The following is a 14,906-nucleotide window of genomic DNA, read 5'->3' as shown; positions in this document are numbered from 1 at the left end:
TGTGGGTGAAGGATTTGTGCTACGTGTTTGCCACATTTGTTGGCTTGCACATAGTGTTGATGTCTTCCCCTGTTGCGGGCAATAACAGAGTGCTCCATTAAGAGGCAGAGTAGGTCACGATGTGCATTAGAACCATTAACATTTATACAACGATTAGAGCTAAAAATAGTAATTTATTACTGTATAAATGTCACTGGCAGGGAAGGGTTAACACTAGGGGAAGATCAAGGGGTTAAATGTATTCCCTCAGCGTGTTTTAACTGTAGGGGGATGGGACTGCCTGGGGGAGGAGACCAATCCTTGTTCTTATATACTAGGAACACACGATCAGTCTCTTCTCCCCTGCCAGAATGGGGATGTGTTTACAAAAACACACATCCCCATTCTGGCTCTTTCAGGAGTGATTGCGGGTGCCTGGCAGACATCCCGGCCGCCGGGCATGTGCATCCGCTCCTCAGTGACGCAGAGACATGTGTGTGCCCCCTATACCCCTTAAAGAAACTGCCGTACAGCTACAGCAATTCGCTCAGGGGAGCCATTCTGCCAGTGCGCGGTCGGCAAGTGACTAATTTGTACTGACAAGAGGTAGGATTGCTATCTAATTACTGATAGATTCCAGCTAGTGTTTTGGCTTTCCATGCCTTTTTGCACCTCCCTTTCTTCATGTGTTCAATACTATTTACCTGTGTCATTCCATTTTATTACACACAACTTAATTTCTGAGCATATTTGTTTTGGATTCTTTGTATGTATGGATTGCATGGATTGTTACCCACATGCGATGAACATGTCAATAACACTTTTAGAAATATATTTACCCAGAAAAATAGTGTCGTCCTTAATACTTATTTTACCCTCTGTATCTATACTGTGTGTGTGTATGTATGTATGTATATATATATATATATATGTATGTATAATTAAAATATTAATGTAGATGTACATTTTCAGTGCATTAACAGTTATTGATTTTTTTTTACATTAGAGAAACATTCCAGTGAAAATATTCAGAGAGCACGAGCAACATACACAGTACTTCATTTTTTCTTCCAGACATTGCTGTACCAGTCCACCACACTCCCCGTCGTCAATTATCGGTTGATTTAAGTATGCCAGTTTGTGATGCAGGAAAAAAATATCCTCCTCACTCAGACCTCAAATGTTGTAGCGACTTGCCTGAAAGACAATAGAGATGCTGGATAGAGCAGGATGGAACATCATTGATCTTTACCGTATTCTTATTAGAGGAACTACTGAAACAGTAAATAATTTGTGGTCTGTGTGAGGGAAATTCTATAACCAAAGAAACAAAACAAACAAATAAAAAGACTGTACACACTCAACTGAGTTAACTACATGTTTATTGCTTGACGCTATACAAAATACGCTAGCAAAAAGATGAATCCCTAACAATCCCCATTACCTCCCAGAGAAGCCCCCACCTAAAACTAAACCAAAAATGTCACCCTGTTTGCTGGGACAAGAGAGCACCACCCCTTATATACCAAATGAGGGGTAGGAGATGCCCATCCTCTCCAAAAACAACCACCCCCCTCACTCAAAGTGGCTCTAAGCCAACCAACCAGGGACCAATATGGACCTGCTCCCATGGTGTACAGTGCTCCACCATAAAGACAAAATGGCGTATGAAGCACTGCCTCATGATGGAGCTAACATGCAACAGCCCTGATGGATTACTAAACCTGCTAAACCTGTTACTGTAATGTACCCACACAGTCATAGGTCAGTCAGTCAATGCAAAGCAGTGGTAGTCAATGACTAAAGACGCCCTGATTTCCAAACAGGCTCAAGGATCCTCTGATGTCCAGCTAATGAGCACTGGTAACACAGATAAGTAGATCAGCCACATGAATAAACAGTCCCAACTGCTGATGCCTGATACAAACTGTCCATGCGGAGATGTGGAAGGAGAGACAGCAATAGTGCAGTGGTAGTGAACTATGAAGATAAACTTATGTGTAAGAATGGGATTGCTGTGCACAACACTGGAGAAGCTGTCACACACAATAAAGTTACATGCAGGGAGGGCGGGAGATTGGCGCAGCATGCAGGTAATCTCAACCGGTCACAAGTGTAGCGTTACACATCAAAGCTCCAGTGTGGTGATGTCAGGTGTACTCACAGATCTTCGTTGACGATCCTCTGCACATGGATGAATATGTGAGCCACTCAGCCATTTCCAAATAGATGCAGCTCTCCTGTAGATAATTTCCTCCTCTAGAGTGCATGTGGTACGTGCTAATCAGCTGTTACAATCCAGTACAATCAGACGCGGTTTGTTTCGCCAATCCATATAGGTAAGCAGGTGAAGATGCAGGTCAAAAATCCAAGCATTGGGTGAGAGTCCCTGGAGCTCTTTGTGGCTGAGCCATTGAGGGAGGAGGTGCTTGTCCCAGCGTCAACGTCTACATGTTTTGTTCTGTACAATGGAACTTCATCAGGACAAAGTCTTAGGGCCAGCACCACATGCAATCCAGTGCATTTTTTTTCTATATCAATCACGCATGGAAATTAGGTTACATGGTTTCCAATGGCATAGTACACACCAGTGCGGTCAGTTCCAGGGATTTCCAGTTCCAGGAAAAAAGTAGAACGTTCTGCATTTTTCCTGCACTGGACTGTACTTGAATGTGGTAAAATGCATCAAAAATGCACTGGAATGCATCAAAAACTCACTGGACACTAGTACAATGGAAAAAACAGGAAAAAAGAAGAAACGCACTGGAACGCGAAAAAAGCGTGTTAAAAACGTGCATTGAGAAACGCTTCTTGAATGGATCAGGAGTGAATTTTTGTGGTGTGAACCAGCCCTTAATGTTATGAATTTGCAGGACAGAAGAAAACACTGACATGACCGTCATCTACAATAAATTATGCTTTGAGTTTCTTGTTAGACAGAGCCACAAGATCTTTTTGTGCATGTTTAATGTTGGTGTATATTATTTAGCCTATTCATCAGTGGTCCATGTTGTGATAATTAAGATTGTGGGAGAAAACCCATACTGTCTGTCAGTCAGTCCACCTGCTAATTGCTTTCAGTTCTTACTTGCATATCGGCCTAAACTTATAAAAAAAAAAAAATGTGTTTTTATTTTTTTAAATTGGGGATATTTATTATAGCAAAAAGTCTAAAATATTGTGTTTTTTTTCAAAATTGTTGCTCTTTTTTTTGTTTATAGCGCAAAAAATAAAAACCGCAGAGGTGATCAAATACCACCAGAAAAAAAAACTCTATTTGTGGGGGAAAATAAGGACATCGATTTTGTTTGGGTATAGCTTTGCACGACCGCGCAATTTTCAGTTAAAGCGACGCAGTGCCGTATCGCAAAAAATGGCCCGGTCAGGAAAGGGGGTAATTCTTCAGGGGCTGAAGTGGTTAAAAGAGAACTATCACTATTAGAAAATCCTGTTAAATCCCCCCAGGGATCTCTGTGCACATAGTGTTTGTCCCTATAAAAATCTGAGCAGTGGAAGTTAAATAAAAGAAATCTTTATTTTTTGTCATGGCTGACTGTAACTCCATGATCTATGATGAAGCTTAAAAATATGGTTATCGTTGCGGCTCCTCATCTTTCCTGTTTAGTTTACACAGAGTCTGGAGCTGAAGCTGACCATTCAGGGCACAGAAAGTGGAAACTGCCAGCTTGTGTTGTGAATGATTGTACCTGAAGAAGAGCGCCTTTATTCACAAAACCGCAAGCTGACAATGGTGTTTACTACTGGTCTCTGAGACAGCCTACTGTAGTCTGTCTTGTGTTTGTCAGCTTAAATTTTTGTGATTGAAACCCTTTTCTCCAGCAGAGTTGCCTGAATAGCAGGCTGCAGGTCCAGACTCTACATTTAGTAAAGAGGAGAGTTGAAGAGAAGGGCCCGAAATATTTTGTCTACCAGTTTTGGGGGGGGGGGGGGGGGGGAGAGTGAGGTTTTTGTGTGGATAGTTATCGAACAACAAAGCCCACCAGCTCCTACATGGATTTTGATGGGGACATGTGTTATTTGCACAGGACTCCTGGGGGGGAATCTTATGTATTTTTATATGACAACAGCATTTTTCATGGCGGCTTCTTTGCCCTTAATTTAAAATGCTCACTGTGTATTGCAGTCAATGGTGGCAAATACATATTTCATACTAACATGATGAATGATGATGACAAGCCTTTTCGCTTTCCACAAAAGCTGTAGGTGATTTCTTCTCTGAAAGTTGTGTGCCGGGGATGAAGCAAAAGGAGTTTCCAAGCAATCTCTGTCAGCTTTGTAAAGGTGATATAAAAGGAGGAAACAAGTGTGAAAACAGTTCTGAGGAACAATACTATGGATATAACGGAGCATTCAGGTAGCAACTTCAAAACTCCTGTAGTAAATTCATAATAATGGTGGAGGAAAATTAGATAATAACTTTTTTCAAAACAACTGTATTTGATGTGCAATTCTTGACATTTCGTATTGTATGGTGGTAGTGTATAGTACACTGTAGGCATGCAAAAACGCATTGGCTGTGATTAGACAGTCTTATATCGAATATACTGAAGATAAATTGAAGTCTTAATGAAGGATATGAAGTGAACTTCAGCCACAGTGAATGTCAGTGAATAAATGGGGACTGTGATGACTTTTCCTGGCTTCCCATCATGGAGTCATGACAGAAAGTGAGCGGAAAGCATAGCTTTAAGAGCTGTTATGTGTCCCCAATGCAAGATTTCCCCTCACCTTCTGTTGTTCTGATACCTGCCCTTTACTTTCTCTTCTAGTGATAAATCACACTAGGAAATGAGTGATACACCAATAAAAACAGAGGTTTTAGCACTTTCCCAGTATATCAAAGTTTGCGGATACAAGGTGCAGATACACAGCCATCATGGGTTGGTGTGAGAGGAGAGTGAAAGGAGGGTGTGGACATGTTAATGTGTACAGACAATGTGGAGTCTACAGAGACATTTTGTGTTGGCACGCTACAGTACTTTGAAGCCAAATGCAATTAGAAACCCAGTGGCTTAAGCAGACCATAGATGGATAGAAATTTACACAGTCCTTGCTGAGCTAGCCATTTTTCAGATGCTCCTAGTCAAAAGAATTTGATCTAATGATAAACTTCTGTTGAACGGGCTTGTTGGAAAATTGTTCTCAATCAGAGGCTGCAGCCGCTGATCAGTGTATTCTGACAGTGGAGGAGTCAGGCTGTCAGAATTCAATGTCCCAGCAGGGAGGATTCCTCTATTTACCTCGCATGTGTTTATGAAGAAATCACGATCAAACAAAAAAAATGAGTCACCTATAGCTAGCTTTAGTGTTGTCAGCCTGCAAGAGGAAGCTTGAAGGCAGGATCCTAAGGCAAGAGTCTTGACAAAACAAATTAAAATAAAGGTCAGCTAATGGAAAATGTTGACAGTAAATCATGATGCCGCAAATAGTTTATCTGGGAATAGGGCTTTGCACACACCTGATAACATTTGATAAAACATTTATCATTTCTAAACAAAAAATTTGGAGACTAAAAGCGTGGTATACACATTTGGTACTTATTTTCATGAGTTGAAAGAAAAAAAAAATACCGACAGATCCCCCAACACAATGCTGTCTGATGCTAGGATCCCTCCAGACAGGCAAATTGTATTCTGACAAGGGGGACCCCCCACCAGAATACACAGATCAGCGCTTGCAGCCATTGGCTTGAATGCAGATTTTTCAGCATGACCATTTGACAGAAGCCAGCCCTTAGACTGGCTTCTATTGAACATAGAGAAATACACACAGACCTAAAGTCGGCTGGTTCAGCAGGAACATGTGTCCGTGTGTATTTTTCTCCATGTATACCCTGCTTCAGGGGTTGATTTACAAATGGCAAACAGGCTTAACATTGGAAGGGAATTTCCCCCAGAGCTTGGTGAAAGTGGTACAACTTTACTCTGCAAAGACTCAATCACATGCAAGTAAATTTGTTTCTTGCTCTTGATTGAATAATGAAAGTCAACAGAGCTGAACCTCATTCACTAAGCCTTGGGGAAAATTCTCTTGCAAAGTGAACAGTCTATTAGTCTTTAGTGGCACTAAACAATATCCTTATTCTCCATGAACATCCACTACTTAAAGTGACTGTAAAGTTTCACTTTTTCTTCTTTTAAAAAAAACCTGCTCTGTGCAGTGGTTTTGCACAGGACAGCCCAGATCCTCCTCTTCTGGGGTCCCTGGCTGTAGCTCCTGATCCCTCCCTCCTGTTGAGTGTCCTCACAGCAAACAGCTTGCTATGGGGGGGACCAGAGCCAAACTGCAGCTCTGTGTGTCCATTCAGACAAGGAGCTGCTATTCGGCCCCACCCCTCTCTCTCCTGATTGGCTAACTGTGTTTGATTGACAGCAGCTGGAGCCAATGGCGCCGCTGCTGTGTCTCAGCCAATCAGGAGGGAGAGTCCCTGGCTGACAAGGCACTCATGGACATCATTGGATAGAAATGGGGCTCAGGTAAGTATTAGGGGGGCTGCTGCAAACAGAAGGCTTTTTATTTGAATGAATAAAATTCATTAAGATAAAAAAACCTTCTGACTTTACAACCACTTTAATGGTCCTGTTATCTATTTTTCATAGCTTTGTTTCTTAATGCGATTCTGCACCTAAAAAAAAATATTAAAATCCAGCAGCTACTAATATTGCAGCTGCTGACTTTTAATAAATTCCCACTTACCAGGGTCCAGCGATGTCGCCGGCAGATGACGAGCGACCGCTCATCTCTGTCCCCGCCGCCATCCTCTGTCAGGAAATCGGGAAGTGAAGCGTTGCGGCTTCACTGCCCGATTCCCTACTGCGCATGCGCGAGTCACGCTGCGCGTCTCTTCTGGTCCCCGCTGTGTCCTGGGAACTGTGTGTTTCCCAGAACACAACGGGGGCGGGGCATCTGCGGCGGTCTGCGGCGGTCTGTCCCGGAAGTGGGTGCAGATACCTGTATTATCCAGGTAACTGCACCCCCCTCCCCCCTGAAAGGTGCCGATTGTGGCACCGGAGGGGGGGAGGGATCAGATTAGCGGAACTTCCACTTTAGGGTGGAGAACCGCTTTAATGTGTTTTTCTGCCTTCTTGAAACAAGCTGATGGCTCACAACAAATAAAATTGCCCTTAAAATCACCTTAAGTGGTCTTACAGAGTTAACAGATTAGAATTCAGTGCTGATGTTAGACCACAAAAACATAAAATAGATTCTGATTGGTTGTCATTCCTTCAAATCTTGACTCAAAAAATGTTTTTATTTTTTTATTTTGCTTGTGAAAACTTTTCAAATTTGTAGTTTCATCCCAGTGACATCTGGCAAATGTAATCAATACTAATAGATTATTTTTTAAATAATCTCTCCTATTTAATTATGTTTTTATTGAGGATTTTGGGAAAAAATTAAGTTTACAAATTTTCAGATAGAACATATTCCATTGCCTATTTATGTGCTAATAAGAACATACATTTAATTATGTTTTTATCACAAAGAGCAAATAATTTGGGTGGCTTTTGATCACTAGGATTATAATACAGAAACCCAATTTCAGGATGAATGGATTAAACATGTTTAGCTTTTGTTGGTTTTAAATAGCTTGATACGGAAATGGGCAGAATCTACATGAGGATATAGACTGTACAGACAAATGATAGAAGTTTGTATGGCCTCATTATTATTATTATTATTATTATTATACAGGTTTATTTAGCGCCAATAGTTTGCGCAGCGCTCATGCACACAGGGTGTTAAAAAAAAAAACGAGCTGCAATGCAGTACCGTCGGCAGTAAAAAGTGGCTATAAAAACACATTTGGCGGTAATGCTTGTTTAGACGCTTTAGTGTTTCGCGGCATTTCTCTGTCCTCTTCTATTTCTTCTATTCTCAACCAAATCCAATTACTACAGCTTAAAAACACTTGGTGCAGATTAACGCTGTCTACAGCATTAACGTGTGTTTAGCTGCGTCAGGCATTTTACAGCTGTAACTTTTTGCAGCGTTGAAAACGCTTATGCCACTAGCAGCTCCTAAAAGCCTATGTGCGCATCGGCAGAATAACATGGAGAGGCATTTTTGAGCTGTAAAAAAAAAAATCCTGACACCCCTAGGAACAGCTGTAAAAATGTCCAGTGTGAATGAGGCCTTATGGGAATAGAGATAAACTCTAAGCCCTTGTACACACGGTCGGACATTCCGACAACAAAATCCGTCAGATTTTGTCCGAAGGATTTTGTCCAAAACTGTTGCATACACACAGTCGGACAAAGTTGTCATAAAATCCGATCGTACTTAACGTGATGACATTATTTCATTAGGATGGGACTACGTTCAGGCTAGTAGCCAATAGCTTTGGTCTAGGAATTTGATCTGAGCATGTGTGGCACCTTGTCCGATGGGAATTCTCTACACATGATCGGACAAAGTCCGATCGGATCATGTTGTCGGAAAATTTTATAGCCCAGCTGGAAAACTTGGTCCGTCGGATACTCCGACGAAAACAGTCCGATGGAGCCCACACACTGTCGGATTATCCGACAACACGGTCCTATCGGACATTGTTCATCGGAATATCCGACTGTGTGTACAAGGGCTATTAGTGTAAATGTGCTCTTAGATTATATATACAACTGTAGCTTTTGGTTCTTTATGGTAAACTACACCCTGTTTGCTGCATCTTTGGTGTTCTTTAGCAAAAAATCTTCCATAATAATAAATGAAAACTCATGCACAGCAGATGTAAAATGTATCAAAACAATGCTACAACTGATGTGAAAAATGTAGAGGTGTGAATGTAGCCTTAAGCCTCGTACACGCGCTTTGATTTTTAGACAACAGAACATCTGATTTTTGTGGCATGCTAGTCTCATGTTGAAAGTAAAGAGGTTACTAACAATATGAGAATTTTCGTTTGACAGAATACGTCGTCAGAAGTGACGTAACGTGCTAAATAGTTTAGTACGTATTCTTTTGTTTCTGAGCATGCGTAGTCTTGCTCTTACAATTTTTTTCATACAAAAACCATACTAATGAAACGAAAAATCAGACCATAAGTTCACATCCGACAAAAATGTTATAGTCTGCACATCCAGCTTTTGTCTAACGAAAAAGTGAAAGCGGCTTTCGAAAGCACCGTACTAACGGTAAGATTTGCGGATGATCGGTCGATGTAACACAGTTGACGTCCGAAAATCAAAGCGCGTGTATGGGCCTTTAGACTTTGAGACAACATTTCCCTTGTATGAGTATAAAAATTACAATACATAAAGAAACCATTTCCAGTGTAGGACACATATATACATCCAGCCAGGACGCATGACAGTGAATATTTATAACACGCTAAGCATGATAAATTGTTGCAGCTCTTATCAAAAATGAACAATATTTTCCTGTGTATTATTGCAGGTGTTTGATAGAAGCAGGAGATGTGGCATTCGTGAAGCACACAACGGTTTTTGAGAATTCTGATGGTATTTATCTGCCTGTATACATCGTTTACAAGTTACAAAGCGCTTGAAGGAAGCCTGTCAGATGTCATTTCAGTGGCATGTCTGGATAATGCAGATCAATGTCTACTGCTGGGATGCTTCATTTATGTCAATTCTCCATCCTATGATCTGGCAAATTTAATTTTCAACGATCACTGTTGCATTAATTATTCAATTTAACTGCTTCTTTTAGCACATCTGATTCAATAGTATTGGGCAATAATAACCATAATTCTATTATTCCAAAAATACAAATAAATATGATAAAGTAGCAAGGAAAATAAACTTAAGACTGCATGCAATCAGGCATAATAAAATACTCCTATCTACACTGGATCTTTCTGCCAGAAGCTGTTGGTAAAAAATTCTCGTTTTGACATGTAATTACAAGCGCTTATGCGCATTTACTAGCGTATGGTGTTTAAAAGCATATGCCCATAAACGTATATATTTACTTGGAATATTTATTTATTTTAGCCACTAAAATGAATTTACTCTCATACTGTACGTATGCATTTACACATAATGGGGTTGATTTACTAAAACTGGAGAAAGCAAAATACGGTGCAGCTCTGCATAGAAACCAATCAGTTTCCGTTTTTTTTAAGCAAAGCTTAACTGAACAAGCTGAAGTTAGAAACTGATTGGCTACCATGTACAGCTGCACCAGATTTTGCACTCTCCAGTTTGTCAATCAACCCCAATGTTTTTACACTCATATGTACAGAAATTATGCCAGTAAGCGCCTGTCAGAATGCAGGTTTGGGGCATTTTTGTCCTTGAACGCTGTTCTAAAATACAAACCTAAACGCCACAATGTGCTGCATTCAGAAACAGAAAATGAAAAGTCCATCCAAGACAGTTGTTTATAGCCAACCAAAATGTCTTGACTCTACTGCTCACAATAACCATTGTTATAACACTTGTTTTTAGTCCAAGAAAGGTTGACCCCCCCATCAGTTCTGCATTCATTCCTGGTAAGAGATTTAAAGTGGAACTGTAGGCAAAGTCAAAAAATTACATATATGCAGTCCACATATAACAACAATTTTATTACCTGTTGATCCAGCCAGTAAGTCTGTTATTTTTAACTGCCCTTTAACAGACCAAGCTGTCAGTTAAAGTGACAAATCATTTAACATTGACATGGGTGCTTATAATGGTCAACTTTTTATTTAATTATGTAAAACATTACTAACAATAGGAACAAAGCATATTTCTGTAACTGCTTAAAAAGTTTTAGCTGAAGTTAGGGTTTAATTTGTTAGTCGCTTATGTAAATCTCATCTAAGTCTACTAGTCTCTCTAATGCCAGCTACTGTCTCCATAGGTTGACAATACTGCTGTCCAAAGGTGGCTACGTTGCTTCTCCATAGATACAGTGGAGAAGTGAGTGTTGCCACCCTGAGGCAGGAAGTGTGTTGCTGACTGGATCACCAGGTAAAATATAGTAAAAGAAAGCTAAAAAAAAAAGAAAATTAGCACAGCCACCACATCCGAGGATTGGCATGCTGCAATATATTATATTTTTGGTTTAGATACACTTTAAATGAGGGAGGAATTGTCCTTATTACCTTATCGAGTTCTGGTGAGGCCATAGACTTTAGAGCACAGTTGAATGTGCTACTTACAATATCAAGTTCATCCCAATGGAACGTGGATGTGGAAAGAGCTAGGAGGAGGAGGGTGCTACCAGCACTAGCTTATTGTAGGGGATTCATATCAGTCCTAAAAAATTAAGTATTAGTACAGTATTGTTCCTGTGTAAATGACTTGTATGGCCACATCTAGATTGCTTCATCACATAAACCAGTAATTCCAAAATCAGTAATGAAATGAAAAAATAAAATAAAACATAATGTGTGTATGTCTGTCTATCTATCGATCTATCTATCTATATATATATATATATATATATATATATATATATATATATATATATATATATATATATATATATATATAAAATAATTGTTTATAATACAATAAGCAGAACTTTAAAAAAATTGAAACATTATTTGAAAATATTTTTACCTGCCCTTGATGGGTAAGAAACATTTTTTTCTTTCCTCTGGTGTGAAAGATTGCCAAGGATGCACAGTGGGTTCTCTTTCTACAGGAATATATGAGATGAATTTGAAGGGCATGTATCATTTTCCACACCTCATTACTCGTGTCATTACTGAATGTCAATATGAAATCAGATCTTTCAATGTTAAACTATTGTAATATATTGACATGAGGTATGATCTATTTTAATTATTTTTAGGACACAATAAGGAAGACTGGGCAAAGGATTTAAAGTCTAGTGATTTTCAGTTGCTGTGTCCTAATGGTGCCAGGGCAGAGGTGACTCAGTATGCAGACTGTAACTGGGCACAGGTTCCTGCTCACGCAGTGATGGTTCATCCAGACACTAATAGACATGCATTGTTTGGCCTGCTGGATAAAGCTCAGGTATGTTCTTTATGATAACGTTGGACAGGAATTCATTTTAAATGGAGATCATTTACTCTCTAACTAAAGGCTAGACAGATAGCCATCAGTGACCTTCATGTACAAAGCCTTCCTTGAGCTGATTAGCATGATAAATGTAAAGTAGGTACGGATTATGTTGCAGTCCTGTTCAAATCTACTTCTGTGCAAATCCCCCCAAAGCACACTTCAATAGATGGGCATAATTTTGCGTTTAATATCCATGTAAAAATTAACCATATGCTATGATGAAATAGCCATTAGACTATATTCTCTCTCTAGAACGCCATCAGAAAGTTCTTTTCCACTTTCACTTTCTCTTTTTGTAGTGTCTTCATTAAGAAGTTACTACTTTGTGTCACTTGTATGCTTACAATCAATGTATTATACAACTTGGCTTAAGGTTACCATGGCACAATTTTTTTTATAATGATTCAAATTTTCATTGCTTTTCAACATTTATTTTTAGTCCAATGTCATACCTGCAATAAAATATATTTTAAAAAATACCATACTTATATAAAAAAAAATACAGTCTATCTAGGGCTTGGCTGTGGCAACACCATTGTCATTAGATTCAAGCATGGAAGAAACGAGAACAGAGTGGTGCAGAAGAACATACAAAGTGCATTGTCATAGATGATTGTATCATGATTACCCATAAGTCTGCATAGGGAAAATGTAAAAAGAAATGGATTCCTCCTAATAAAGTAAACTGTGAGCTCAGCAAATGAGACAAGGAGAAACAGGGTAGAACGTTAAGAAAAGTAAGGAGACTAATTTAGTGTACAGAATGCCAGCAAGAGACGGCCTAGAAAGATGGAAGTCAGAAAAAGTGCAAGGAGGGAGGGAAAAGGTGTTAAGTTTGGAAAAAAGGAAAGAAACAGATGGTGCTTAGGATGGTTAAAAAAAATAAAATGAAGGGAGAGAAGATTGTCATCTTGTTATCAGAGTTGCAAGAGACATGAAGAGTGTTGAGAAAGGAGGGAATAGTCAAACCATGATTTCCAAGTTCAGATAATTTTATTACGGGTGTCTTCCAATTTATCATTGATGAATGTACCCTGGATCCTAGATTTAACCTATTTGAAACTGATGGTTGGGCAGTTCCACGCTTGGGCAATGGTTTGTTTTAGTACCTAATCAAATGTGTGTTATTAGGCCTCATGCACACAGGACGTTTTTACAAACTCTCCTAGAAGCCTTTCCTCCTGGCAGCAGCATTTTGGCAGAAAAAAAATGTCTGACACTTGTGTAACGTGTTTAGGCACATTTACAGGTGTCAACCTCTTTGGCTTTCATTTATTTTATTGGCCAGAATAATCATTTATTCTGTCCATTGAAATTAATTAACACTCAATTGCTAATGGTGTCTAGCATTAGCAAGCGTTTAAAGTGCCAACAGCTCTGCTGCTCCTGGATGCACTGGCAGTGTTTTTTTTTTTGTTTTTTTTTCTGACTCTAAAAACTCCTGCCACTTAACGCTGCTGAAAAGCCTATGGGGTTGATTTATTAAAACTGGTGAGTGTAAAATCTTGTGCATCTCTGCATAGAAACCAATCAGTTTACAGGGTTTTTTTTTTTTTTATGTTTATTGAAATTTTCACATTAGATGCATAGAAGCAAGTATATAACTCAGAATTTCGGCAGCTCTGGTTCACAATTATGAACATAAAAGAGAAAACCAAAACTTGAACACTAATAAGGGAATGGGAGGGTGGGGGAAAAGGGAAGGTGACGGGAGAAGTATATTTACCTGTAAACAACAATGTGGCATAGTATAGTAAAGTGAAACAACACAGTAGATATTAATAGTTTCAGAGGTGGAAGCAACATTGGGTACATCTGAGTGGTGGTCTCAGGGGATGGCATGACAACAATAATAGCAACAGAGAAATTAACCTATCTGGAATATAAGATCTTGAATCATCAAAGTTTCTAAGGTGAAGCATTTCTATGGTGGTAGAAAGATGGAGGGATCTGATAAGTTGGATATTTTAAGTTTACCTAGGGAGTTCAAGAGGTCTTGTTTTAGTTACCAGTCCGTGAATTTAAATGCATGCATAATATCCAGCAGCTCCTTTTGGGTGAAAGTGGCCTCCATATATTTACGCCATCTTGCAAAGAAGCATTAAGTAGAACAAAAATGTAGTGCAATAGTGTCCAGTCTCAAAGGCTGAAGAGTGATAGCATTGCGCGTTCCACAGCTGGAAGGCTAGGTGGTGTTGGTTTAATCCAATGGGACATGATCGTTCTACGAGCAACTAGGAGAGTTATGAGTCCTTTGTGTAAGGTTGAGTGAGCCTGCTGATGTGGAAGGTAGTGGTTCGCATCCAAATATACACAATAACGGATTGTTGGGTAGCCAGATCTTATTGATTTTGAAAAAGTATGCTAGCACCGAGTTCCAATATCTAGTAATAGCTGGGCATTCCCAGAGGCGGTGAAGTAGAGTAGGACGTGGTAGTGAACACCAGGGGCATTGTGCTTGAGTAGAGTCTGCCTTATTGCTGCAGAATGGGTAATATGCCCTGTGGATAATTTTAAATTGTGTTTCACTCCACGTCTCTGAGATCTTGAGTTTGTGAATGCTTCGGTATTCCTCTAAGATCCTTTCTGGAAGTGTGTTGAAGATGGTAGACCAGTGATGGCGAACCTTGTCACCCCAGATGTTTTAGAACTACTATTCCCATGATGCTCATGCACTCTGCAGTGTAGTTGAGCATCATGGGAAATGTCGTTTGAAAACATCTGGGGTGCCAAGGTTCGCCATCACTGTGGTAGACAATTTCTAGAATAGAGCAAGATGATATTTATCAGATTGGTGCGTAATGAGGTATGAGTATAAATTGGAGTAATTGTCTCTCTGAAGTACTAAATCAATCAATGATTGTTGAAGGGGATCAGTTTGAGGTCCACAACAAGACCTCAAGAAGATGTGCGATGTCGGCA

General features: G+C 39.6%; 1 protein-coding gene across 2 annotated transcripts in view; it reads left to right on the top strand.

Annotated features, from left to right (window-relative positions):
- The window catches only part of MELTF (melanotransferrin), a 122,421-nt gene that overhangs the window by 88,004 nt on the left and 19,511 nt on the right, over nt 1–14,906 (top strand). For both annotated transcript variants that reach the window (XR_013276773.1, XM_077487431.1), the window contains exons 12-14: nt 4,198–4,354; nt 9,397–9,461; nt 11,749–11,936. Coding sequence is in view for 1 of the 2 variants with exons in the window: in XM_077487431.1 (XP_077343557.1) it covers nt 4,198–4,354; nt 9,397–9,461; nt 11,749–11,936 (410 nt within the window). In the remaining variant the exon portion in view is untranslated. The remainder of the gene's footprint in view (nt 1–4,197; nt 4,355–9,396; nt 9,462–11,748; nt 11,937–14,906) is intronic.

This window comes from Lithobates pipiens, unplaced genomic scaffold (genome assembly GCF_037356315.1).
Source record: "Lithobates pipiens isolate NorthernLeopardFrog02 unplaced genomic scaffold, aLitPip1_a1.2 Scaffold_18, whole genome shotgun sequence".
NCBI classification, from domain to species: domain Eukaryota; kingdom Metazoa; phylum Chordata; class Amphibia; order Anura; family Ranidae; genus Lithobates; species Lithobates pipiens.
This window is presented reverse-complemented; position numbering and strand designations above follow the sequence as displayed.